The sequence below is a fragment of the Phaethon aethereus genome (assembly GCF_964289735.1).
Source record: "Phaethon aethereus genome assembly, chromosome: 2".
Lineage (NCBI taxonomy): Eukaryota > Metazoa > Chordata > Aves > Phaethontiformes > Phaethontidae > Phaethon > Phaethon aethereus.
Window position 1 is genome coordinate 129,212,261 of NC_138582.1, and position 27,662 is coordinate 129,239,922.

The 27,662-nt window shown below is 41.8% G+C and overlaps 1 protein-coding gene across 3 annotated transcripts in view; it reads right to left on the minus strand.

Annotated features, from left to right (window-relative positions):
• LOC309417907 (ubiquitin-conjugating enzyme E2 E2) overlaps positions 1-27,662 on the minus strand; it is a gene marked incomplete at both ends in the record, with an annotated part of 320,158 nt that overhangs the window by 16,771 nt on the left and 275,725 nt on the right. Inside the window, 2 exons of one of the 3 annotated variants that reach the window (XM_082015528.1) lie at positions 23,652-23,702; positions 25,863-26,041. The exons of 1 other annotated variant lie outside the window; for it this stretch is intronic. In XM_082015528.1, the coding sequence (XP_081871654.1) occupies positions 23,652-23,702; positions 25,863-26,041 (230 nt within the window). Of the gene's footprint in view, positions 1-23,651; positions 23,703-25,862; positions 26,138-27,662 lie in introns of those variants that run through there. One more of the 3 variants, XM_082015529.1, reaches the window with a different exon arrangement.

Genomic DNA, 27,662 nt, shown 5'->3' on the forward strand with positions numbered 1-27,662 from the left:
AACAAACCACCCAATACCAAAACAAAATTTGGTTGCTCAAAGCAACAACAAACTATTATTAGTTATACTACACTACCCAGAGCATCTCTTTACTGATTTTCACAATTCTAAAGTATCAAAGCTGCCTAGCAGAAAAGTAATTTGGAAACACTGCCTTTGAGTTTTGAAACTTGAACACGCATAGACTAGAAATTTTATCGGAGAGATCTGAGATGCAAGTTTACTATTTTTTTTAAGTAAAACAAGATTACCTACAGTTTAATATAGCACAGCTGTCAGCCAACTACTTAGCAGTCACAAAAAATTGTTTATATACCACTGCAAGTTGTTCTCATTAGTAAGTTGGAATCACCAGCCAGTCACAATAGCTAATCAGCATTTACTGTAGCCATTTCTTACATAAATATTATTCTGAAGCTGACAAGAGGGCAAAAACTTGGGAATAAAAAAAAAACAGCAAGCAAAACTAACAACAATCTTTCAAGGGATTTAAAAATAAAAATAGGCTTTTGATTTCTTGATAGCATTTTCACATGCATAAGGATAGCATGAATAGGAATTTGTGGTGGCCTTCTAAAGTTTTGTAGGGTTTTTTTTGTTTTCAAAGTATTAGGAACATTAAATTTAATCCACATTAGGAGCCACAGAAGGACTAAGCAGTGCTCTTAAACAATGTATATGGTTTTGGGGCCAACTTGCACGCCTTAACTTGAAGAGGCAGATATAGTCCTTCACAAATTATCTTTTTTCTCCAGAACCCTATCTGGCAATTGATGTTAAGTAACTCTCCCCAAAGCAAAAAAAAAAACAAAACCAAAACCCCAAAAAACCACACCCCACAACACATCGACCATAACACATCAATGCCTTCACTTCATGACATTTTTGTCTGGAAATATCTCCTGAATGTAAGGAAACGTTAAAGACAATGAAGTGCCAGGCAATAAGAGTTTCAACTTAGGGCATTACATCACTTACACCTTTTATAAAAAGCATGCCACGTTCACACACATAAAAGCCAACACGGGTGTCTGCTCCACCCTGATTTCCACCAAAGAGAGAAGACCCAGCAACAATTGAATAGGCTGTAAAGACAACACCCATGGGTGGCAGTTAAGTTCTGCTGAGGTCGGCAGGAGGCAGGTAGAAGGGAACTACCAGCGAGCACAAGAAGTCCAGGCATCCTCCTCAGCATCCCTCCTGGTCCCGCACGGCTTGGAAACTTTGCTTCTTCAGCTGATCACTGGCATTCTTAGTTTAAACTAAGTTTCAACCTTACGCTATCACGGGGAGGGGGCGGAAATCATGCTAAGTTTACACTGTAATTAGCGGAAAACACTGACGTTAAATAATGCTTCAGGTATGTTCCCCTGACCTGTAGGCTTTTCTAGTCATTAAAAAAAGAGACATATTTTCCTCATAAACCTCCTGTGCAACCCACGAAGTTCAGAGAGAAGGATCTTTAGTGGCATTTACTAAAACTTTGCGTTTCTTTACTGGATGGTGTTAACATTTTAATGGGTAGTACTGCTAGCATGGGATTTTCTATCATATTTCATAGAGACAGAAGGAGCAAAACACACCTCACAGACACTTGCAAGCGCTTTAGAGACAGCAGCTTGCATTTTCTAACCTTTTAACCTGAGCGTGGTTACAAGTAACACCTTAAAGCCAGGGTGACAGGGTTAGGAGAGAGTTCCTGGGTATGTCCTGAGAGTTGTGCAGCACTTTTGTTAGGCTGTAACCACGCAGATGGCCACAGGAATAAAGAGGCAGGACTACAAAACTGTAAAACTCACACAGAGATAGATGTACACTCTGCACCTAATTTTACACTATGAATTTTTGTGAAGAAAAACTGAACACATTACTTCTAACTAGGCACAAATACGAAACCGGCATTATAGCATACAGTAGCATGGCAGAACACCTGGAAGAGCTGGCAGCATTAATACCCATGCTCCATGTAATTTTACATACGTAACAACATAAGAAGAGGAATGAATCTATCATTAGCTATAAATCACAGGGATTTGGGGTATGAAGGTAGGGAAAAGCACTGTAAGAACGAAGAAAAATGGTTTGTTTCCAGTCACTACAGCTTCATTCACTTTGATTTTCTCACTGAAAGGCATTTAAAATATTCTCTTTAGAGAAATAAAGATGTTCGAACAGCAATATGTTTACAATGTAAATATATTTATACTATGCCAGAAAGTTCCTCAGCCAGTCTAGGCAATCCTACTTGAACTTTCAAGATAAAATAATAAAGAGATATTTCTTCATTTAAGTTTCTGTGTCAAGATCTCAGTTCAGAAAGACCAGTAAATAAAACCCTTAGAATACACACAAATAGCCTTCTTAATAAATCAGTAAGAACAGACAAATACCAAAGGCAGCTGACGCTCCCATCATTAAAACAGACTTCTAATAATTTTTTATTTTATATTGGAGCTTTAATCTAATGTCATTTAAAGTTTTTTATGAGACAACTCCTTTTTTTCCAATTAAGGCAAACTAACTGAAAACAGGTCTCTCCTGCTGAGCTTGTGCCTGTCACAGAAGAGTAAAACAGATCAACAAAAATCATCCCAGTGGTAGTATCACTAACAGAGTAGCAACCTAACCAATGCTAAAATGATTTTTTAATTCACTCTGTATAAATATACGTAAAACTACGTGTCACACACGTAACTTTCAAGCCATGAGTTAATGATAATACAAACTTGAAATTTGATCAGGCAAAGTCAACCTTAAGTACTGGAGTAAGACACTAAAGTATGTGCACACTCCTTTTCAGCTTTCAGACTCAATTCTTTGAGAGAGATATTAACTTGACAAAAACATTACGGGAAATACTTTTGGAAATTACTTCTTAGAGGTGCTTTTGTCACACATATATATAGATGTATGTGTAATACACACGTATTCTTATCATAAGAAATACAGGAAATCACCAGGCTGGATCTGATCTGAAGTCCACCTATTCCAATGCCCTGTCTCTCACTGGTCGCCAGTGTCAAATGGGGCAGAGATGGGCATCGGAAGGCTCCTGCCAGGTCTTCTGCTTTCCCCTACCTTAGCGACGTCCTCAGGAGTAACTGACTGACCCTCAAAAAGAGGCATCTATGTTTCTGTTCTGAAATAGGTATTACAAACAAGCTGCGGTAATTCTGTCTGGTTTTGGCCTCCATAGGAGCCTGAGTCTTTTTGAAGCTTGCTAAATTCCTGACTTCAGCAATGTAATACAGCATGGAATCCCTGTGTCTAATTTCATTCTGTAAAAATTAAATAAATTCGATTTCTCTGTCTTTTAATCTCATTCCATATGCCTTTGTTCTTGTATTGGAAGACAGAGGACAATAAACTTCCCATCTATTTTCTCTAGGGAATAATAAGAATAAAAATAAATATTCAGTCTATTTTCTGAAGGAAACAATCCCCGTGTCATCACATAAGAACTCCTCTAGTTTCTTTTTTAATAATTTCCAACTCTCCTCTCCAAAATCCACCTACTTCTCCAATACTCGTTTTGAGATAAAAGTGGACAGGATTACACAAAAGTTGATGGACAAGGCATTACTTTGTATGTGTCTATATTAAGCCTTGTTCTCATTCACATGCCAGAAAAACCTACTGCCCTTCCATTTTCAAAATGGGAAGACTTATGACCATAGGTATGCCCTTAATGAGCACTAGGCCAGTAAAGAATAAGTTTCTTCCCCATTTTCAAAGAAAGAAGTTTGCAGCAGACCATGCGTTGTTAAAGATCTGTCCTGTTAGCAAATACATTTGTCAAGTGTCTTTCTAGAAGCCAGTACTTCTGTATCAGTCTGATGGCAAAACTTCCATCAAATTCAGCAGAACAAATTCATACGCAATGCAGGACAAAGAAATCTCTTTTGGGAACCTGGAAAAACCAGCAGTGGCTGCAAAAGCCAGATTGCTGCAAAGCATTTTGATTGGGGATTTGCTTCATCACACTTAGCCCAGTCAGTAATTATGGCATTCCTCATTCTCACACTTACTGTCAGCAAAGAACACTTTTGAAAGAAGCCTTGTTGCTTCTGCATACTGTAAAAAGACAGAATGTTGTATTCTTTATGGAAGAATAAACTCTAAGAGTTTGTTATCAATCAATGCTGCTGCTGAGCATCTTAGAAACAAGCAAGAAGCTTTGCTTCCGTCATTAACCTGACTGTAGCTTTTAGATAATTACAAAAGAGCAGAACCTTACAAAGGAATGCACACAGCTCTGCAGAGCTGAACTCCTCTACAGGAGACATTTTAATGTTCTTTCCTTTAAAGCCACATGATTTATTCAAGTTGCCGTTCTGGACTCCCCATAAGAGAATCTGAAGACCAGGAATATTTTGGCTAATGCCCAGGGTTTTCTAACTGTTGTTTCTATTATGCTTTTGCTCAACTACTTTTTTCTTTTCTTTCTGATACAAATGTGGGTTTGTTATTTTTTCTTTGGTTTTTTGAAATTTGGTTGGTTGGGGGTTTTTTGGTTTTGTTTGCTTGTTTTTAATTAAAAAAAGCTTTAGCATATCAAGAAGATATTTCTCCTCCCTGGCCCCAACGTATAGGAACTGTGTGGTTTAAAGGTCTGCTGAGATTTGCAGGCATAAATGTCAACTACAACAGTCAAACGTTTTAACATATTTATTACTTCACTCCTGATATTTTTCCACTCTGTGGAATTAATTCCATAACTTGAAGTGCCACTTATTAAAAAGCCAAGACATGGTAAAGAGCCTGCTACCATCATCACTTCCTTTACAGAAATACAGTGATTTCACTCATCACAGCATACTCAAGTTTAATCAACGTTGTGGCTCTTGCTCTGTGTAGGTATTAATCATTCATAAGCCTTCGGATTCTATTGCTCACTTCATAGGTCATTTCCGTAGGCATTCTCATGCAACCTGATCAGACATGATACATAATGGTCATTCCTGGCATGAGCTGATATAGAAAGGGACATGGAAAGGGACAAAGAAAATATATGAGGAGGATATCCAGTCTCAAAGAGATATAAAGACAGGTGCATGCATGTGTATGTGGAAGAACGGAGGGAGAAAAATGCTTGCATATGTACAAGCCGGAACGGGACAAAAAGATTTCCATGCAATGCTCAGAATTCAAATAAATTTTAGTCTATAGGCAAATATAATTCAAAGGAACACAAAAACAGCAGGGTCTTCTGATACAACATCTCAAGACAAACTTGCTTAAGCCTAGGAACATGGGTTTAACATTGCTCGAAAATCACCATAATTAATAAGACTGACTTTGAACATTTATGATAGCCACATGCCTGCCCAATTCTATTTCAAATTCTGTTATATCCTTGGACTCAATAATTTCCTGTGACAGTAAGTTCCATAGACTAATTATATGTGTGAAAGATGCATATAATACCTTCCTTTCATTACTCTTATATTTGCCACCTTTGATTTCAATAGAACATATCTCTTTGTTCTTGTCACGAGAAAAAGAAAACAGATGTTTCCAATTTATTTTCTTTTACACTAGTATTCAGTGCAGCATGAAGCTAGCAGTTAAATAATTGACTGAAGTATTTCATCCTGACTGTGCTCTTCCAGACAGGCTAAACTTGCCTGCCTACCAGGAGAATCGGAGAAAGATGAACAAGTAAAGAAATTCATAATTACGAACTCTGAGCAAGAGGCTTATGAGAGAACATGAGGAAACAAATACTACAAGCATTAAAAAAATGGTCCGCTTTTTGATGCTGGTATGTCTATATTTGAAGAAGAAAAAAACCCAAACCGACAAACCAACCAAACCACAGACTCTAACCAAACAAAATACAGCACATATGGATGAAGATGCTAGTGAGGGAGAGGGACAATAAAAAAAAGCAAAAGAAGAGACATGTAATGTCAACCAAACCTCTGATATCACACATACTCAGCATGCTATTTTAAACCTCATTGTAAAAGCAGTTACAGTCAACAGTTCCAACTTGCTTTGTTAGCATAAGTAAGTTCTCAGGTGCCATCATCAGGGTCATGGATGAATGGCTTAAAAGGGATCGATGCCACAGTTTTGCAATTACATTTCTAGGCACTTGCAGGAAGGGTGTACTTCTATATTTGTACATAACTACCATTATCTGTGTGAAAGCTGCACCAAACACAAGCATGACTTCAACCAAAACATTTCATAAAATAAGGATCTTTATGTAGAGGCATTAAATCTATAAGAAGTGGAAGTAGATTTCAGAGGGACTTCACTGGATTACAGACTGATGACATTGGTGTCACAATTTCAGCGGAAATCTTGTTTGATTTAGTTATTGCAGGACAGAAAAGGGTAATTCGGAGAAACTACAGAGTTTTTCTATTACCTTGGCTATAGGAGCGATCCCTAAATACAAAGGTTACCTACCCTCAGACCCAATACCAGCCTGCGCTGCGGCTTAGCACAATTCCAACTTCCCTCACCTTCCAATGACTGAGACACCGCTGCAGTTAGCTACATCGAAACTAGCGTCAAATAATCCAAATAAAACCACAGAATACAAGAAAAAAATTACTTCAGAAGTCTGCCGGTTTCTGTATGAAATCTTAGCCACCTGTCAAGTATGCATAGAGCATGCCTGAAAGGTATTCGCATGGCTTCGGCTGAACCTCTCTCCCAGGCAAGGCACCGAAAATCCCAACAAGGTACAAATACAAAACCAATGGATCTGAGAAGTCTAAGATCACAGTCCTTTCATGTTATGCTACTTAAATGAGGACTACAGCCTATTCATTTTGAATAGCCTGGCTGTTCTTATGTTTAATGGAAACGACACTGTACTTGAAGAAAAATACGCTTACATTGCAGTGCTTCATTCTGCAGTATCATGGGATCCTCGATCTTTACACCAGCATCATTAATATACATTAGTTACACATGAAGAGGCATCAGCTATATGTGACCAGCTTTGAGGACTTGAAAACAAATTTCTGGAGCAGACAAACTCTTGTTGACAATACACATTATTTGGATCAGATTTTTTTTTTTTAAGATATATTTTCAACTATGAAACAGTTTATGGAACAAATAAAGTGTTCTTATACAGTGAAGTTGTTCATGTTTTCAAGTCAAAGCTCTGCAAAGACTGGGGAAAAGCCACCCGTCTGCTACGATTAGCCAAGGGCACAAGAGCACAATTAGTTCTTACTTGCTGACAGAAGGATTGGATGGAAAAAGGAAACCCAGGTCGGTGAAATACAAAATTAGGTGTCCTAATTGAGTGTAATGACATTCAGATCAAGTTTTCTAAAAACATCATACATCTTTCAACAAACTTGGGTGATAAAGGGACAGTTACATCTAGTTCCGATCGTGCACACACTACTTCATGTATAAAATCTTGAGTATATATGCACGTGTGTATAAACACGCAAATGTGCATACACACACGAAACCTGTACGCCTCCAGAGCTGTATTTAACTCCGTTCAGCAGCAGTTAAAATGAACAGCTAACTGCTACTGAAGTAACACTGCAGAAAGACCATCCAGGATTGGTAAAAGAGAATTAGCCCACTCCGACCCCTTTGCTTAGACATTTGTTCAGTTCACACACGCTCTTATGTAGTCTTCTATAATGGCAGATCTAGAATTATATTATCATTTTTGCTACAAAATAATGACAAAAATATACAAGATTGCAGTACTGACCCCAGCTAACACTTTTTGCTCTCAGTTATGACAAGAAGTTTGGCCTTACCCTTTATGCCACTGGGATTAGCAGGGCCTGTAGCAATAGGACAAGGGTAATGGTTTTAAACTAAAAGAAAGCAGATTTAGACTAGAACTAAGGAAGAAATTTTTTGCAATGAGGGTGGTGAAACACTGGCACAGGTTGCCCAGAGAGGTGGTAGATGCCCCATCCCTGGAAACATTCAAGGTCAGGTTGGACGGGGCTCTGAGCAACCTCATCTCGTTGAAGATGTCCCGGCTCACTGCAGGGGGGTTGGACTAGATGACCTTTAAAGGCCCCTTCCAACCCAAAGACTCTATGATTCCATGATTAATTGTGGCAAATCAGCATTATCCTTGGAGTCTATTTTGCCTGCACTTAAAAGACTTTCCCATGTGTGCTTCTCCTGGGGGATGCAATATTCAGAGTTTAGGAAAATGTGTATTCTGTCAACTTCTGCAAGTCAAGTTAAATGCTGAAGAAAAGGAAAGTTGATCTTACAATAATTCTTACAATAATTTCCGTACAGCTATTTTTGCATATTTGGGATGGGAAAAGTAAAGGAAATAAACAAACCCTTTACTTTCTCAGAAATACAATTGCACTCTGGTGCAATTCTTTTTTTTTTTTTTTTTTTGCAACTGAATGCAAAAGGAGTGTTTGCACACACATGCATGCCCTAAACACACCACTAACAAAAAGCAGATCTGATACAACACTGTTCCCTTAGACCTGTAATAGCTAGCGATTTTAAAATTTGTAAATTATTATTAATTACCACAATAATTTGTAAAATGAAGTGGTGGGCAAAATAAAAACCAAGCTAAAAACTACTTCATTTATTTCAAAGTTGAAGTCTGGAAGCTGTATTATATTCTCATTCTTCTTGAGCAATTCACCTATTGGGAAACTGAGAGGCACTGTTTAGAGCTTTCCTTACTGTACCGGAATTACCAAATTTACCAGTTTACGGGCAAAATCCAAGTACACATTCCCCTCCTGAGCATCTTTTAATCTCTATAGTTTGTTTCTGTTCCTTTAATCCAAGTAGACTAGACTCCCAACAAGTAGGTACGCCTCCTCGGCACAGGCTACAGAAGGAAGGCAGCTCTGGCTTAGTGGCAACTAAGTTCAAGTATCTTTCTGAATAGAGTGGAAACCAGGATCTAAGCTATGCAAGCTCCAATGAAAGTAGAAAAATAGTTTAAACTAAGAAAAAGCCTATCTACTTCAAATGTCTTAGCAGCTATGACCAACGCGGATGAAAAGTTGTGAGAGAGGCTGCCCTGTGGCTGCCATGCTGTTTTTACACACTTTTCCCACTAGGGCAAAGAATGATCAAGAGACTCATCATCTCAAGTACTCTTACTGTAAACAGCTAGTGCTGAAAATATCCTTATCCTGAAAAGATCCTTAATAAATACATGCATTTCATAATTTTACTCCTGATACGTGCAGTTCTACTACACACCAAAAAAGGTACAAAAAGAGTAAAAAATATAGGATAATTTAAGCCCTTGGGTTTTTTAGTACTATTTGTAAAGAGAAACTTGAACACATAAAATAAATCACCTTTCATAATCCTGTGAGTGTGCTGAGGATGCACACGGGACCTATTCCCTACAGGCATGCAATTATTAAAAAAAAAAAAAAAAAGCAACCAAAACAGTTCAACAGACCTTCCCTCATCTAGATCAATGTCTTACTCCACATGCATTTATCTTTTTCCGTCCTTCTTTGCTATATGCTCACTTGCTCTACAATTGTTCAAGTTTCCTCAAATTAGAGGACTGTAACACTCAAACCAATGCACACAGAAAACAAAATGACCCCAATCCTCCCACCAAAAAAACCCCTCAGCACAGCATGCCCTAGCTTTTCTTATACTGTGAAACAGGATAATAAATATGAATAAGGAAGCAACATGAATCTGTGCATGGCATTATTATTATTATTTTTAAGCAAACAGTCTGTATGTTTGCTTTTCATTAGCTCCCTGTGGTGGCAAAACTATAAATGTAAAAGTTAGAGACATAAAGGGAAAAAATGAAGTAGCCAATAGCAAAGATTTCAAATACACTTACACAGCCACACTGTTTTGTTTTACAGCTGCTTTACATAACAATAAAAATGTAATATACTGTGGGGTTTTGGCAGTATGTAGAGAGACAGCATCAAATGGCAATAACAGAGTAAGCACAAATGAGCTCTTTGGAAGAATTAAGCAATTTTAGAAGCACCACTATGTCCAACAACCAATGGGTCCAAAGAGACAGAAAGGTCAAAAGCATGAGTTGCTCCCTACTGACCAGAGATAACATATATGACCCTTTGGAAGAGAGGATAACTTCATAACTGTATTATAAAATCCCTACTAGGGAATAACCCTATATAAAACCCAGCACACTAAACAAAAAATAGAGAGATCTTTCCTTCAGAAGCCAAAAGCAGCTGTCTCAGCATAATTAATAAATAAATTTAAAAAAGGAAGAAGAAATGTTTACCCTCTTTGTGTACAATCAGCTGAGAAACAGAAAATTACTGGCTATACATAAAACAGTAAGGTGTTCATGTAGTTCAGTAAAGAGTCTGGCACTTTTTAAGAAAGAATGGGTAAATCACACATATTGTACATTAAATCCCACAATTTTTCTAGTGACCTTGAACTCTAGTAATATAAACAGGGACATACAAACCCACTTATTTCTGGACACAGTTCATTCACTATCTCCTGCAAGGACTGAAATTTAGCACTTGACCTCGTGTGTCATTAGGATACGACACATTATCTTCCAGGAAAGCCAATCTAAGCAAACAGCACAGTTCCATTACTATTTTAATGTCCAGAAAACGAGATTCTCCCTCTGAAAAGAAGCTGTTTGCTAAAATGGCAACTAGATGACTTTCCATATGTGTCACTCAATGTGTACATGAAAGAAAGATTAGTAAAAACACTGACCAAAGAATCTTTCATTTGCCTGGCATACAGCTGTTTGCTGTGTAAATACTCATACAGCTCACCTACTGCACATGTCAAATATCCTCATAACCCCAACATGAAGTTTAGATGCATCCTCTTGAATAGAAACCCTTCAAGATAATAAGATACACTTTTCCAACGACCAAAGAGTACTACATAAAGAAAGATGACAAACGTCAATTCTTATGCTGCCTCGCATTCAGGATTAACCCAACTGCCCATTTAAGTACTTTAAAAACACCTTCCTCTCTCCCTTTCATCAAGCTCCTCTAATTCATGATACAGATACTTAAGGAATTTAGAAAATCTAGATACACATTCAGTAGTTTAGCCGACCACTGCTACTTCATTTGCAAGAAAATTAGTAAAAAAAGAAGAGTTCTGTCTGTTTATTTTTTAACTCCTCATAAACATTTTCTTCCTGTCAACAGGACAACCTTGCCCCTTCAGCTCCCTGTCGGCACGGGCTGCAGACTTTGACAGATGCAATGGCTTCCTGCTGAAGGGATCGGTGCAGCCATCAGGAAAGAGAAGGGGCCAGAACTTGCTCAGCTCAGCAGGATAAGGAGGCAGAAGACACTGGCACCGTTCCTTACAAGGCTGAGATGGTTAGCAGAAAGAGGCCCAGCTCCAGAACAGGCACGCTAGCTCTCCTCTGCAGAGCTTACACCACACCAGTGACTTGGGGCACGCTGGACTGCAATGAAGAGAGAGCCTAGGAAAGAAGTATGGAGGGAGCTGAGAACCTGTGCAAGAGACCAGCAGGTCTACTAGTGGAAAGGGATCTGGCAAAATGCATTTTTCTCCCCGTTGCTCTCTGCTCTTAAGGGTCACATCTAACACCACCCTGTATTTTCGCTCTTTCCTAGTGTGTCATAGTTCAGCCATTAACTCTAGCTCCATCCTTTTTCCCCCCAATTTGTTCTGAATCAATGAAGAACGCTGCAAATGGAACACACTTCACTAGATAGGAGACAAGTCTCCTTCCCAGATCCAGACCCCAGGCAGCGCTCCTTCCTTATCTCTCTTTAAGCCAAGCTGTGAATCACTAACAAATCCCACCCAGCTATTTGGCCAGCCGTGAGAGGTCACAGCGCACCCCCACTTACCCTCAGCCCTTTACTCCGCAGCTACCGCTTACGGCTGGACCCTGCCAGTCCATCGCGTCCCTGCTGCAAAGTGTTACCGTACAAAGGCTCCACTAGCCAATCCCTCTTTTTCAGTCTTTCCTGACAAAACCCAGTGCTAATTATTAAATATGTCCTAAATGGCTAGTTCTGTGCTACCTAGCACTGCAGTGAAACATGCGCCTGAACAATCCCAAAGCTAAATTATTTGTCTGAACCTTACATCTCCTCATAAATAAGACTCTACTGTGAGAAGCAGAGCAAAAATCCTTGTAAAGCAATGTAGAAAGTAGAGCTTGCACTGTCTATGGGTTAGAAAATTTGCATTTTCTGTGGAAAAAAAAACAATGTACAAGAGATACCTGATACAAAACCTCAAACGTAACATAATATTTATAGTCATTAGGAGCTAAGTACACACACTGAATACTAAGTACTTTAAATTGGAATGTCTCAGCACATGTAATGGCTCTCCAATTTAACTAATATTTCCCTAACAAATAGTTACAGTCCTCCTAGTTATTGAGGTGGAAGGTGAAGTCGGAGCACAATGACAGCAAAGAAAGAGATTAGCTGTTGGACACCTTTATTATTTCTCTGCCACTACCCAGGGGAAAAAAAAAAAACCACAACAACATTAATATATCTCAAAACACATTATCCTATTACAATGTAGTAGTATCACAAAGTAACAGCTGTGATAACCTTGATGTGCATAACACCAGAAAATAACCAAATCACATATTCAAGATAATACAATAGCTGCTGAATAAAACGACTCGCTTATTTACCTCAATCAGATAAGGAAAAAAACAAAATGCAATGTCACAACATAAGCAGAACTATTTTTTTTTTTTTTCTTTTGCAAGGGGGACAGGGAGACATCTACAAGCCCAAGGACTAAACCTACTTTATTATTAAAGAACATTTAAACATAGCTGGAAATTTACATAGCACTTTGCAAACACAGACAAAAATGAAGTCCTTTGCCCTGAAAATTTTACAGTCTAAATTCAGCAAGACAAACGCATGAAGGTTAACCCTTCACAAAAGCAAGGAGAAGTGGCTGAGTGACAGAAAATGAGGGCTTGCTTTAAACAGACAAGTATAAAAAGAAGAGAGGCAAGAACAGTTCCATAAAGGGCAGAAGTTGAACATTTTATGTGGCTAAAAGCAATGTCAACTGGAACAAGGAAACAGGTAAGAGACTGAAGTTAGTGCACTGGAATGAGGGACAACGGGGTGGGGGAAGGAGGTAATTTTGTGGGTGCTCCATGTAGAATGTAGAAAAATCATCTGGGGTCACTTAATTCAGTACCCTACTCCTGGCTGTGGTCAGAGCAGATACTCCTCAGAACAGGCGACTGTGGCCACTACCTGCAGTCCATTCCCCTTGTACTCCTGCAGCATCCACAGCCACTGGATTACGGGTGCTAAAGGGTGCATCCCTGACTTTCCTCTTTGTGTCTCTTTATGGACCTGTTGCCCATGAATTTGTTCAACCCATCTTTTGAGTGTCGTGATACTATCTGCCTCTACAATCTCCTGCAGGAACAACTTCCAGAACTCCACTGCCTACTGGGTAGAAGAACTTAATCTGTTCTAAAAAGAACTGTGAACAGTTTCAGTTACTATCTCTGTTTCGAGTATTATAGAATGTACTGAATAACGCTCTTGCCATGCTTCTCTTCCAGTTGCTACAAAAGCAAGGTGTGCTCTTTTGGGAGATGCAGGTTCACAGGGCCTTCAAATTAAATTTGCAACTTCCTGTCTTTAATACTAGTCTACTTGATTGGGATTGACTGACTTTGAAGTGATTTTTGAACTTTCCTACCCTTTTTGCTTGCTTACTTGTTTCTCTCCCCTGCTTCTGCCTGCTGCCTCCATTTCCACTTCTGCCTTTCTCTCCCTCTGCTCCTTCCTTGCTATTGCTCCCCCAATTTTCTTCTTCCACTCCTCACATCTCGCTCATGCGCTTCTAGGAGGACAATCCACGGCTCAAGAGCCACATGTGGCTCATCCAGTAGTTCAAGCAGGCCGGCAAAGATATGGTTGGGCACCTGTTATGTGTATTCTTCAAGGTATCGTAGGTTGTGCCTTCTTGATTTACAGAGCACTGTAAACAGTGTAAGACTGTATAAATGCATTGACTTTATTGCTATATGAATATTTTGCCTCCCAGGTGGGGTGTAATCAAGCAGCCCAGCAAAAACTATTGTTGCGGCTTGCATGCTTACCTGATTTTAAAATTCACTCATGCCCAAGATGAGGTTGGCCCATAGATGGCCCTCCCCATTCATTCAGGAGGAGGATGCCCTGTCTATTCTGCTCCTTAGAGAAGGCAATAAGAAAGTGGAACTAAATTGCTGGAGCAGACGAAGAATCAGTCTGTCTCCGCTTCCACCTTTGCGGCAACCGTTGCGGCAACCAGTGCAAAATTGCCTCTGCTACCCCGATGGGCCATCTCTCTCTGATGCCCCTTACAGTCACCATTAACACCTTGCACAATCTTGCTGTCCATAGAAATGTAACACCCTTCTGCCTCGAGTGGTTTTATGTCCTCTTCCATTCCTCAACTGCAACTCATTCATTCTCTCAGTCTCACCAATGCCTGCAATCTGATTAACCTCATAAGGGGAGTGAGGGAATGAAAAAAAATTGGAAAAATGTTATTCTAAAGAAAGTATTAAAATTTCCCTAGAGACTTCAATCCTGGGATGCAACTAAAAGACATGCAGTAGGGCAGTTGAAGGCCTGACACTAGTTACATTCAAAACCTAGATCTCCTATGTCACCCTTGTCGCTACTATACATCTTCTTGCTCGATTTCCTAGATCACAACGGTGCTGTTGAAGTTCGATTTGAAGTAGGAAAGAAAGCACCGCCACAGCTTTAATGCAATGGAGAACTCCAGTCAGATTCATGACATTTTGAGATTTTATTTGGCACAGCTATTTAAAGTCTTCAGTCTTTTCTCTCTCTCCCACAGACCCCTAAGCGTAAGTAAGCATAAATACTTCTATCAGAAGCCAAAGCACTACAAAAATATGATGAGATTCTCAAATTGAGAATTACCCCATCAAAAATAAAACTAGACAATTCTTATTGATAAACTACTTACAGGGAAGTCAGGGAGGACACCAGCTATAAAAGCTTGCATGCATCACCTAATTTATCTCCTTTAAAAAGGTTACCAAGACATACGGGAAATAATGTGCAAATATAGTATTACAACAATCAGTTTGATTGATCAGAAACTTCTGATGAAATGACCTTTTGCAGTCTACTACAGTATTGATATAATCCCTTTAAAACTATGTTACTACAACAGTGTGCATTTTAGCAATCTTTCAAAACCATCTGCAACAGTTAAACCCTGCTTTCATTAAATATATTGCACTTTCTCCACCATTTACAGGCCACTTCTCAGAGCAGTCTACACTTGTTCAGAATACAAAATAACACACTGAAACTTTCTAGAAATTCTCCACTTGAAAATTTCAAACATATGGCAGATCCGGAACAGTCATCACCTAAATTAGCACCTTAAAATTTCAGTGAAGATATTCAAGCTGCATGTAAAACCTTTGAGACAGTTACCTTGACAGGCTTCCTTGTATAACAATAGCTACTGCCCTGAAGCTTTGCTGTTGTTTCCAAGAACTCTGACAACGTTTTGCATCCATACTAGAAGTATTTTTCTTCTTTTCGTTAATTCATCTATTGTGAAAAGACACCTTCGACTCTAGAATTAATTTTTAATGGTTACGGGCCTTTTCACTCCAGTGTGCAACTCTCTGTTGGATCCTAGGCATCAAAAGAAAGAAAGAAAGAAAGAAAAGACCCACAGACCCCTCTCCTGGCTTCTCCTTAATAGGCACTGGAATTAGCTTCAATGGCAAAAATCTATTGCTCAGATACCCACAGCAGAAACAGCATTAAATATTAGCAGTCCACCTGCCCTGGGAAGGACCTCCCCTCTAGCCCACAGCACCTACCACTGCCTTTACAATTCTCAGTACCAGTTCAAGATTGTTTCCGGTGAGTCCAGCAGCTCCAGAGGGAAAGGTGAGAAATGCAATTCTCTAATCTCTTCAATAATTGTTTACACTGATACAAAGAAAGTGCACAATGCATCTAACTAATATGCTGATTTGGTTTACACTCACTTTTGACTCTAAAAGTTGAAGCCCCTGGAAGAATCAAGCCCTGAATTCTGCACTGATTCACAGAAATACAGAAGCAAAGAAATTTAACAGGACTCTACATCATTAATTGTACAGACTCTATAATCCAATTACTTTGTATTTTCTCTTAAACAAATGAACTGCCAAAACTTGTCCTGGACCCAGTTCTCAAAACATCTCAACTTCATCTTACCTGATCTATATTTTCAGTTGTGAAATCATGGAAGAGATTGGAGGGAGTGTGGGAAATCAAACACCACATCTGCCCTGAGCTACAATCTGCATTCCCCATGCTCCTTTTCTCCCTCGCTTCCCATCCCAGGGAGTCCAAGTTAATGAAGAAAAGAACATTGCATTTTGGATGTTGCAGTTAAGCATACAGATCTGTGATTTATTCCCCTGGTAATGTCAATTAGCCCCTCATGCACAGAAAATATGTATTAAATGCACTGTAGTAACCATGACACTTTCCACAAATGCCTTGGAGGACCAACTGCATGTTGCTGAAATTTGCAAATTGGCAAGAGAAACAAGTAAACCCCTCTGAATTCCAGAGTGTACAGTGTTTATTTTGACAGTTGTAGTTTATTTATAGTACTTGACAATACATTTTCTCTAGTTCATCTCGTAAAATAACTAAGGCAGCATTTAGACCTCCACTGTTAAGCCTCAGAGGGAAAAATGAGCCTAAACTTATTCCATTCAAATAAATGTACAGATTGGCAAGATTCTACTATAATGACTAAATTAAATCATTAATTTAACTTAGTTTAAAGCACTTTCTTTGGTGGAGAAAGCATAGCCCTTAACTTTGTATGTGGTTGTGCAAGTCTGCACAGATGTGCCATAATCTCTTAGCACATTCACATAAAGTGATATCTTCTTTTTGTTTAGTACATTAAATACTTTCAGGGAGCTGCCGAATGGAAGGCCGGTCTGTCGTGTACAACTACAGAAGAGTGCAGGCAGAGGCTGCAGAAGTTTCACTATGCACTAACTCATCAATAACCTTAATCCACCGACACAGCTTGGACTGGTGGAGGTGAGCTCGGTCTCCATTCCCAGAACAAACCCCTTCGACAGCGGAGCCAAAGTTAACGTCTTGTCAGGCGGCATCTTACCAGCTCTCAAAGACCAAGCCATTCTTCAGAAAGCACAAAGCTCTCTGTCACTAGCAACCTGCCCTTGCTGAAATCCTCAAACACAAAACCGTCCCCCCATCACTTTCTCAACTCCCTAGACTAGCCAGTTCTCCATGGATCATTTTGTCTTCATATAAAAAGACAAGATAGATTCAAGCCCTTGAAGTATAAATACTCCACACACAGTGTTTTCCATTTATGCCTATAAAGTGCCGTACACATATGCTGAATATTTCTTAAAACAAAACCAGACACATAACCTGCTGCTATACACATATCCAATATAAAAATCTAGACAAGCAGAGCTGGAATATAACAGAAAAAAAACCAAATTAAAGGCTGCATAACCAAGAGGAAATATTAGAGTTTGTCAGATAAAACATATACGCAGAATCATAAACACAGTTGCACAGTGCCCTCCAAGGGCAGCAAAGCTGAAAGTCAAATAATAAAATTAAGTGGTGTACAAGAGACTGTGCACAGAAGGGATTTCAATCCTCTTTGTTCTTAGCCATGATACAATTTCACAGCCGCTCTCAAGATTCATCGTTCCGATGTTTGGCATGCAAGAGCACAGAATGCAGTTCATTTGGGAATTACTGAGCCAGGATGAGCCAAACAAAATCTACCACAGCACCACCCAGCTCCTGACACAGCATCGGAGCAGCGTGGCCATCAAAACATTTCTGATTTTTAAAGGAAGCCAATAAATAAAAGCAGGAGTATCTTCAGAAAGGCGAATTCCTGTAATATTAACTAATCAATCCACAGTAAAGAAGCTGCTCCTGTGCAGCTATTGTCTGAGTACGTCAGGCAGAGGACTTCGCCTGCAGGAGCTGCTACCTACACATACTTCAAATTCACTGAGTGTAGAAATGGTATTATTTTTATGGTTTGCAAGCTAGACCATACACAGCTGCAGAGGATCTCTAAATTAGTTAATACACCGTTTCAAAAGGAAGAGTTATTTCTCCAGGGATCATGTGCCAAACAAAGGGGGGAGGGAATGCTGAAGCACTGGTAGTTTATACGACAAAAGATATTTTTCAGCTACACACAGCACTAATTATGAAGGTCCTTCCTATCCTACGGCTGGAAACTTCTCACAAAAAACACTCCCATTTTGGAGAAACAACACGAGGGGAAAAAGAAAAAAAAGTGCTAAACCCACTTTTGTAAGCTGCTAATTTTCCTTAAACATGATGTGCATTTTTTATTTCTACAAGGAAGTAAAACCCAGCAGTTGTGTTATTCTTGATGTAATAATTTGAGTGTGCACATTAAAAAAAAAAAAAATCATACCAAAATTAAGCTTTTTAATTACAAAATGTAAGACCAGCAAGTTTATGCTAGAAGACGGCTATGTTCAGGAAGGACTATTCCATGCAGGAAAATAATAAAAACAACACTGATATTGTAATTTAAACAGTGACAATCCATCCTTAGACAATACACTAGATTTAAAAGCAAAAGCACTTAAAGCATTATTGGAGTTGGAGGTATTTAGAAAATACATTTGCAAAAAATTACAAGCACCATAAAACCAAATGTAACCAAAACAAATGCCAGACTTTCATGGTATGTAGATAAAATATATTAATTATAATATGAAACTACTGAGTTCAAGACTGCCTCTGAGCCACACATTTTCTGCAGACTTGTCTCTAGCCAAGAAATCTTAATTCCACATTGCAAAGTTTTGAAAACTATGAATACTCCACACATTATAGTGGAGAGCATTTCTCCCCACCATCTATACTAAGACATATATTTATTAAGTGCTGACAGTTAACTTTCACAAGACTCTCAGGGAGATCTGGTCCTTATTCTGTGAATTTACAAAAACTGGGCTGAAGGAGCCAGGAAACACAACTGTATTTTATTATTATTTAAATAATGAATTTGTGATAGCATTTTACTCTGAAGCTATGGTAAGGCTTGCAGGCAAATGCCTCCTTCAGTAAAGGTTTGAAAATTTTTGTTTAAATAACAGCTGGTCTTGCCTATATGGACTTAAATGAGCCATGCAGAGACAAACTTGTTTCAGTTTGGGTAAGAAAGATTAAAAAACGTTAATTCTAGTTAATATCCATTTTGGTCCCTCTACACAGATGGGAAAAATAACACTAAATTACCATGCTTACATACAGTCAATACCAGACACCCAATAAAGCACAAATTCAAAGCCCTGCTCATAACGCAACCGATGCACACAGTTCCAGCAGAACAAGCTCAGCTGCCAGTTAGTCTGAAACAAAAGGAGATTTACATTCATTTCTCCACTTTGCCACAGACTTCCTGCATGACCTTGGACAAGTCACTTGGTTTTTGTGTGCTGCAACTCCCCATTCCTAAAATGGGGAAAAACATTTATTTCATAAGTTCACAGCAATAAGCAGATTTACTATCAGGAGAAGCTTAGATACAGAGGTCAAATAAATAACATAAAGAGAATAAACAGTAGTTAAAGCTTTAATTAACTTCTGTTAAAGCTTTGGAAACTTCGTCACAGTGACAGAAGGAAAGTTTTGGCACAAACATCACGTCTGCCTATGTAGCAAGATGGAACCGTATTTTGACAACTGCAGACAGTCACGGACACAGACTTCCACGACCCAAAGCAAAGACATGACATACTCCTCTGTCACGAACATATAGAGAAGACCAAAACTCACAAGTCTCTACGTACCTCCTCTAAGTTCTAAAACAAGAGCTATAACTTTCTGATATAATACAAAGTAGGAGGAGAAATCACCAGGTATTCTCTTAAAGAATTTAAAACACTTTAGGTCTAAACAGTTATTCTCCAATTCATATTAACCACTAACCACCTTTTGAACTTGAAAGCCTCACTTAACTTTCCTAACTTAGTATTAATGATCAGAAGTCAAATCATCTTGCAGACATTCAAGACCTCTAGAGCACCAGCCTACCGAAAACAATGAAGAGGACTAAGAACCATTCAAAAGCAGCCGAACGCCACACATGCACTACACTAGGACACTTATGAGGACAGAACTGCCTCCATCAGGAACCCACACATTTGTGACATGTATTAAATATATATTTGTAGAAAAAGTCTTCCAGTCCAAAAATCTATTTTTTGAATGCAGGCCAAACGTAGACGGCATTTCCATGCACATATTCTGCACCTCTGTACAAGTAACTTTACTAGCCCACGTAAAACCAAAATCACAGCCTGGGGAGGGAGACATGAGGGGCAAAGGGACTACAAGAGACGATGAAGCAGTCAATGGGAGATGAGCACAAATAAGCATTTGGGGGACTCAGGCAAGCTATGGAAAACCAGAAGCAAGGAAACTACTGAGGGGAGAGGAAATTCTGGGATAAACTTCCCCTCATATTACCCACATATGTGTAAAACCCACACAGCTGCTCAATCACAGGGTGTTGAGTGTGCTTGGGGGGTTTTTTTGTTTGTTTTAGTGTTTGGGTTTTTTTTTTAAACAGATGATTTGTGGGTTACACATGAAAATACGGTCACTGCAAGCTACAAAAATAAAAATGAAACTCATTTGTTTTTAAGCTATTTTGTTTGAAATATCAAATGGTTTTCATTATTTGTAATTGCATCTTATATGTGGTGTTTTATAAGAAGAAAAATAAAACAGTTCTTACTCAAAATCATTTACAACCTAAAGCTTTTTCTTTCAATATGCAGAGCTGCTCTGGGATGTGTTAAATATCTTGAACTCCCATTACTGCAGTAAGACTGGAAGAAGAACAGCACTTTGCAACGAGCCCAAAAATTAAAGCACAGCCAACAATGAACTGCTATCAAACACCAGGCACAGCACAGAAGAGGGGACAATACAAAGACGGTGGTGAGGGGTGTAAGAACAAACGTCCAGTAGAAAAAAAGAATATGACATTTCCAACATAACACAGGATACAGTTTTGGACGCACATTTTCAAATGTGACTTCTGAGACTTTGGCACCCCTGAATTTGACAGCAGAATAGGCAGTACCTGGTATTCTATATAGCCTCCTGAATATGTAAGTTTTGAGATTAGTCTTGCAGCAGAGTGAGATGCCTAAAAGGACTGCCCTCCCCTCCAGTGACACCTGAAAAAAGTGTGCAGAGGCACAAAGGCAGGAGAGAGATGAGGGGCTGGAGGTCAGAGGAAAGGTGATGATAAGCAAGGTCATGAAGGCAGGAAATTGAAACCAAGTTCTGGAACTATGTATTAATACCTCCCTCACAGCATGTTAATAACATTCATACGAAGGAAAAAAAAAAAATAAAGGAAAGCAGTGACACTGTTAGCAGGCTTCCCCAGAGCAAATTTTGGCAACCTTAAACATCACGCAGCAACCAGAGTCTCTCACTTGCTTAATCTCCTCACACTCACAAATTGACTATTTCTATTTCTTTTTCCACAAGAGGTGAACTTTCCCCGTAACTGCGATACCTGAAACTCATCTCACTGGTGTGGCAATCGGCACCTGCCCACCCATCTACAAACCAGCTGCTAGAGAAGCAAACTCTCAGTGCTTGACTGTGCAACTGGAACCTCATTAAGCCATAAGCAGAGCTGTTCTCCTTCGCTCTCAGCACTACCTTTACTGAAGTAGGATGACTTCACCCCAAGATGAGCAATACCAAAACTCCTTTGGTCTCACACACACACGAACCCGTCCATTCACGTTTTCTTACCTATCAACATATTAAGAGACAGTAACAATTACACCAGCTTCCTGTATTATTTGCAAGAGTTGCCAGTCTCCACTGTCACTCATCTGAAGGTCGGAAGGAATGCAGAATACTTGTAATTGCATTACAGGTGAAGATTAATCATCATTACTTGTACTATGAACTGATTTTTACCATTAGAAATATTTATAAAGGCTGAAAGAACAAAAACTTATTATGTGGGTCTTGAAGTGCATTATCCTCAGTGGTCTACGTAATTAAAAAAAGAAAAATTACAACTATATTCTATTTTGAGAGGTAGTCTACTAGCTTGTCTTTACCTGTGAATGATGCCAATTGAAACAAGGACAAATTATGGTTCTAATATTATTTACACAAACCTTCAGATGAAGCCTGCAATCTGACACACTCATACACTACCACAACTTTCGGACAGATTTGCAAATTTCAGACTGGAGTCTCAGCACCTTGAGCATCCAGACTTAGTTATCTACAGAGCAAGCCACAGTGCCTTTCTGAGCTGTGCTTCTGGGTTTTTTTCCCATGAAAATCAGGATATAGTGGGAGGAGGAGGGGAAGGCATGTGGATTTAATCCTGACACAGAGCCAGGACGCAGACAGGACACACACCTCCAGCCCAAGAGCTGGAAGCTCTTGTAATATTCAGGTAGTCGTTCCTGTCACTAGAACAGTATTGTCACAGCTCACCAGTTATCTTCCAAACAGCACAAAAATCCTAGTATCAGCCTAGACCTCTGCTCACATGCCTCATCCCACCCCTCCTTTCACTAATTACGAACCTTGGGACTGGTACTGAAAGAGCGGCTCTGGACCTGTCAGGCTCACTCTTGCACTAATGCCACCTTGCAGACTAACAGCGGCAAAAAGCTTCAATGATAAGGTTTACATGCATTTGTGGGAGACAACTTAAGACCAACTTAAATAGTTATTTATAAACAGAATTTTCTCTGATTTCTGCTATTACCAACATCAAACGGCCTCAAACCTCAGCCACAGCAAGAAAACAGGAACAGAGTTGTGCCTTGGCAACTACAGCGAACACAGACCAGACCAAAAGCAACTTTCCTCTCGAATGAGCAAGCACAACCAAAGATGTTACACTACTACTGTCTCCTCTCCAAATGCAAAGAGGCTCCGGCCACCATGCAATGAACCAAATCAACCTGCAAGATGTTTTAAACAAACCATACAAGTTTCTAAAACAAAAACAAACACAAACTGCTCTATAAAGGGCAACAGAATATCCCTGCTTGTTATTTCATCAGCCAACACGTGTGCTCCTGTAGGGCACCCACTGAGTGATGAATTCACGCTTCTCTTCCACTGTAAGTTACTGCTCACAACAGAACTCTCTGAGCTAAAAAGCTTGTAGCATTTTACTATTCTCTGCTTCCTTGGCAGGATTCTTATTTATGTAAGATCAGTGCAGTCAGGCATTAGATTTATAAACCAGAAAAAACAAACAAGGAGAAAGTTTTCACACTCCTCTTTATAGGCCAGTTTTGGAAACATACACACAAAGCAGTATAACAGATTGAAATGCAATTGTTAAAAAACAAAACCAAAACAAGCCCCAAAACAAACAGAAAACTCATATAAAAACACATATAATCTCTGGACCCCTCTCGCCCAACCTATTCAATGTCACCCAAGCATTCACAAAAGTACTGTCAGCCACCTAAATAGCCATTCCTCTGCTCTGTCCAGAGCATCTGAGGACAGTTACAATACACACAAGCACACTTCAGCCCCTCACCTTCCCCCACCCTCCTCAGGGAAGGAATCGACACCAACCTGCAGTTGGGAGGTGGATCTAAGGTGATGTCAGCCAGTTCCTTCTGAATCCTGTGGCAATAAAAGCGAGAAGGAACAAAGGTAAGTCACTGTGTGGGATAGCAGTTAACACATACGCCTTACAGACATACTGTCACCGTGAATATGCAACACTACAGAAGAGAGAGGCATTCTCAGTTGCAGCGTCCCACCAGTCCAAACACACCAAGCAGGACAGGCACCCTGTCACAGAGACGTCAGAGGTGCAGACAGGCACTGCACGCTGAACCCAGGCAGGTGCACTGTTGTATGCTCCCATAAAGGTGCCAACCACACAGGGGCAGCGGAAAAGACTGTCCACTTTACTGTGCCAACCAGCCCGTAAACGAGGGAAACCCTCAGCAAATGTGATGCACCAAGCGCTAGGAGGAAACTGCAATCTGAAAAGGAATTTCGTCCTGCTGGATTGAGAGAAAGTCATTGCCAAATTAGCTCCCTCCCTCTCCCCCCGCAGCTTCCCATCACCATCCTGAGAAAAAAACCACCAGCCCCAAGGGAATGAAAAACTGCGCTACTTCCAAGGACGCTTAAAGGAAGGTGGGTATCTATTTCCGAGGCTCCTGTACATTCCTGCCACCTTCAATTCTCCCCTCTCTTCACCCTCAAGAGCCACACAACATCCCCATGTCCCCTCCCTCAGGACTCCAGACACTCCTTCTCTTCACCACATTCAGACAACACCCTGTCCTCCCTGCCCAGACTATTCTGGGCTCACGCTGCTTTTGCCACAAAACGCCCAACCAGCTATCATCCTCTTCCCTGGAGTCCCATTACTGTCACTCAGGCTTCCCCTCCAGATTTCCCCACCCAGCACTCAGTCTGCCTCCCTTCTCCTTTAAACTCAGCCAGCATCTTCTGCCTCTCTTCCCCTTGTCGTACGTGAGAACCACAGCCTTTTCATATTAGCCAGTTTACAATCTTCTTTTTTAAATAGTTACGGGCACGACACGTAAACACCGCTTGCCACTATCCATGTCAGTTTGCCATGGAAACCTGCTGAGTGGAGATCTGGAATAACCAAACTGCCTAAATTCTACAAAGCCACAGAGAACTCACTTGCAATGACAGAGCATTTGCATAAAACCCCAGTCCATTCTGACACCTACAGATTCAACCTCTCTGTGCTGCTTGGCAAAGCTGTTCACTGAGATGGTTTATCATTCTTACTGAAATACTGCAAGTTTGCTTGAAAACTTCCATTTGTCAGCTTAGGTCCCTGGAACAGAATGGTGCTGAATTCAGGTGAAACACAGAATAACAAAGGGTAACAATTAGGGTTTTTTTAAAAACCGAGTGGCTCCAAGAGTATGTCCAGGTGAAGAAAACTGACGTAGCTGTTACAGAATTACTATTCTATACTGGCATCTCTCGCCCATGTGGACATTATTCTGGAATAAAAATGATTTCATTCTCAAACAAAACAAACAAAAAAAACCCCCAACCCACCCTGTGCCATGAGCAAAGACTCTTTTAGACCAGAATGTCCACAAGTGGACCTGCTGTAGATTATTTATTCTAGTCAACATCCAACCACACACAGAAAATCCAATATAAGTGATGAGCAGACAGAAAAACAGCAATATATTTGGTGGAAAAGATTTGGGGCCACATTACACCACTTGCACTGTAATGTACTCCCCCAGTGCAAGCAAACTCAAAACTCTTCACAAACATTAATTAATCCCAAAAGCAGTCCTGGAAAGACAAAAAAAAAAAAAAAGCTACTCTAGATCAATCTCAGCTTACAGAGAGGGGAAACCGATGTTGAAATGCAATGCCTTACTCAGGACCACGCACCTTCCAGTATGTCTTAATTGCAGAGAAGGAATTAAGGTCCTACGTGCCAATCCTACACCATCCCTATAACTGATGCTAATAAGGAAAGAGACAGCAAAAATAATTGAGGGACAGAATAAAAGCCCGGAGGAAGAAAAGACAGGAAAATATTTAGGATGCAACAGAGGAAGAAGCAGGAAGAGACACCAGAGAGCAGTGAAGTTGGGCACTCACCACACAGATGCAGAGAAAAGTGAGACAATGGCAGCTTCATGTGGAAAGGTTGAGCATAAGGGCTAGAGATGAGGAATGGGAGCAGTGGGGGAATGGAGCAAAATAAAATGAGGAAGGAGCGAGGATGCAGTGAATCAGTGAGAAAACTGACTGCAGCCTCACCTCTTGGCACTGGTAGATAGCAGCTTAGAGTTTTTACTCATGCTGACTTTGCTTTCCTTCTTCTTAGGCGTGCTTGTCTCTTTCTCTGTCTGTTGGTTGGAGGATGAAGATGAGGAGGAGCTGGTGCTGGCCCTCGAATCGTCATCCGACATAGCGACCCCCCCACCACACACCCCAACCTGGAGAGGAGACACCATGGGGCGTGGGGAACAAACAGTGAACACAAACACACACAGAGAAAGGCTGCTGACAATCTCGCTCTGTGTTTGGGTCATGCTCCTTTTAAAGGGTCCTTGTGTCTCCCTCTCCTCTTCAGGCCGTAGTCAAAGCAGGAGGAGTGGTAGCCTCCCCTGCGAAGAGCAGGGGGAAAGGGACTTTTAAAGCTTCCTCTCAAAAAGCAAGTGCGAAAGGAGAGGAGAGGAGACTGGAATGAGGACGACTGCGAGGATCAGGGAAGCTCAAAGCAATTCCTTCTAATCTCCCCCAAACTGCATGCACAGGAGGAGCCATCACCACCCACCACTACCCAGCCTAGGGGTGTAGGAGATAAAAATGGAACAGCTCCGGTCCCTTGGGTTCCCGGGAGGCACGTGGGGGAGGCGGGAGGGACGGGGCTGGGGGGGTGACCCTCGCCAGCACTAAAATGGAAGCGGGGCATCACTGGCAACAGGGGGGAGACCCCGAGGGGAGATCTGTGACCTGCGGTGGGGAAATCCCAGCCTGCTGGATCGGGTGTTGGGAGCGGAGCGGGGCGGGGGGGGGGGGGGGGGCGGGAACGAAGGGGAACAGCTAAGCAGGGATGGGGGTGCATGGAGGGGACCCACCGAAGCCCACTGCACCGAGGGGCATGCCAGCAAAGGGGGAAGGGCACGGAGGGTCTGCGCTGGGGGAGGTGCGGGGGGGCGGAGAAGAAAAGAAGGGCCAGGGCCTACAAGAGGCGAGAGCTGAGGGCCTGGGGAGGCCGGGGCGGGGAGGGGAACAGCGGGGGCAGCCCAGGTTCCTGCGGGCACCTCGGGGGCACAGGGGAAGAGGACCAGCACGGTGGGCTACCGAGAGCAGCTCCGCACCCGAGAAGCCGTCGGGAGGGATGGGGGGGGCAGGTAGGGCACCCCGGGAGAGTCAGGCTGGGAGCGAGGGGTGCACCCGCGGGCCCGGGGCGAGCGGCGGCGGGGCAGCAGCGGGCCGGGGGGCCGGCTCACGGCCGCCTCCCTCCCAGGGCCACCGGCCCCCCGGGGGGGCTCCCCTGCCGCCGCCGGGCCGCCCCCGCTAACGCCTCTCCGCCGGGCGAAAGCCGGGGACAGGGGGGCCCGGCCGAGCTCCCCCGGCCGCGGGCCCGCAGGGCCGGGCGGCGAGGGGCCGGGGGCACAGCGGTACCTGACAGCCCCGGGCGCGATCCCCCTGCCCCGCCGGCTCCACCGCCTCCCGCCCCATCGCCGGGCCGCGGCCGGCCCTGCCCCTCGCCCCTGCCCCCGGGGCCGGCAGGGAGGGCGGCGGGGGGTGCCTCGTCCCCCTACCTCTCCCTTTGTGTCTGGCTGCTCCTCCTCGGTGCGGCTGGGCCTGGCCACTCGTGTCTCTCTCGCTGGGAGAGAAGCGGAAGTGCTGCAACAGCAACTATTAAACAGGCAATGGCTTCCCTGGCTGCCTCCCCCACCGCCGAGCGGGGCCGGGGGGCGGCGGGGCCGGGGCGCCACCGCCGCGGAGCGGGTGCCGGGGGTGGGTGGGAGGGCGGGCGGCGGAGCCCCCGCTCCGGGGCAGGAGGGGGGATCCCGGCAGCCACAGCCCCCCCGCCCCGTCCCGTGT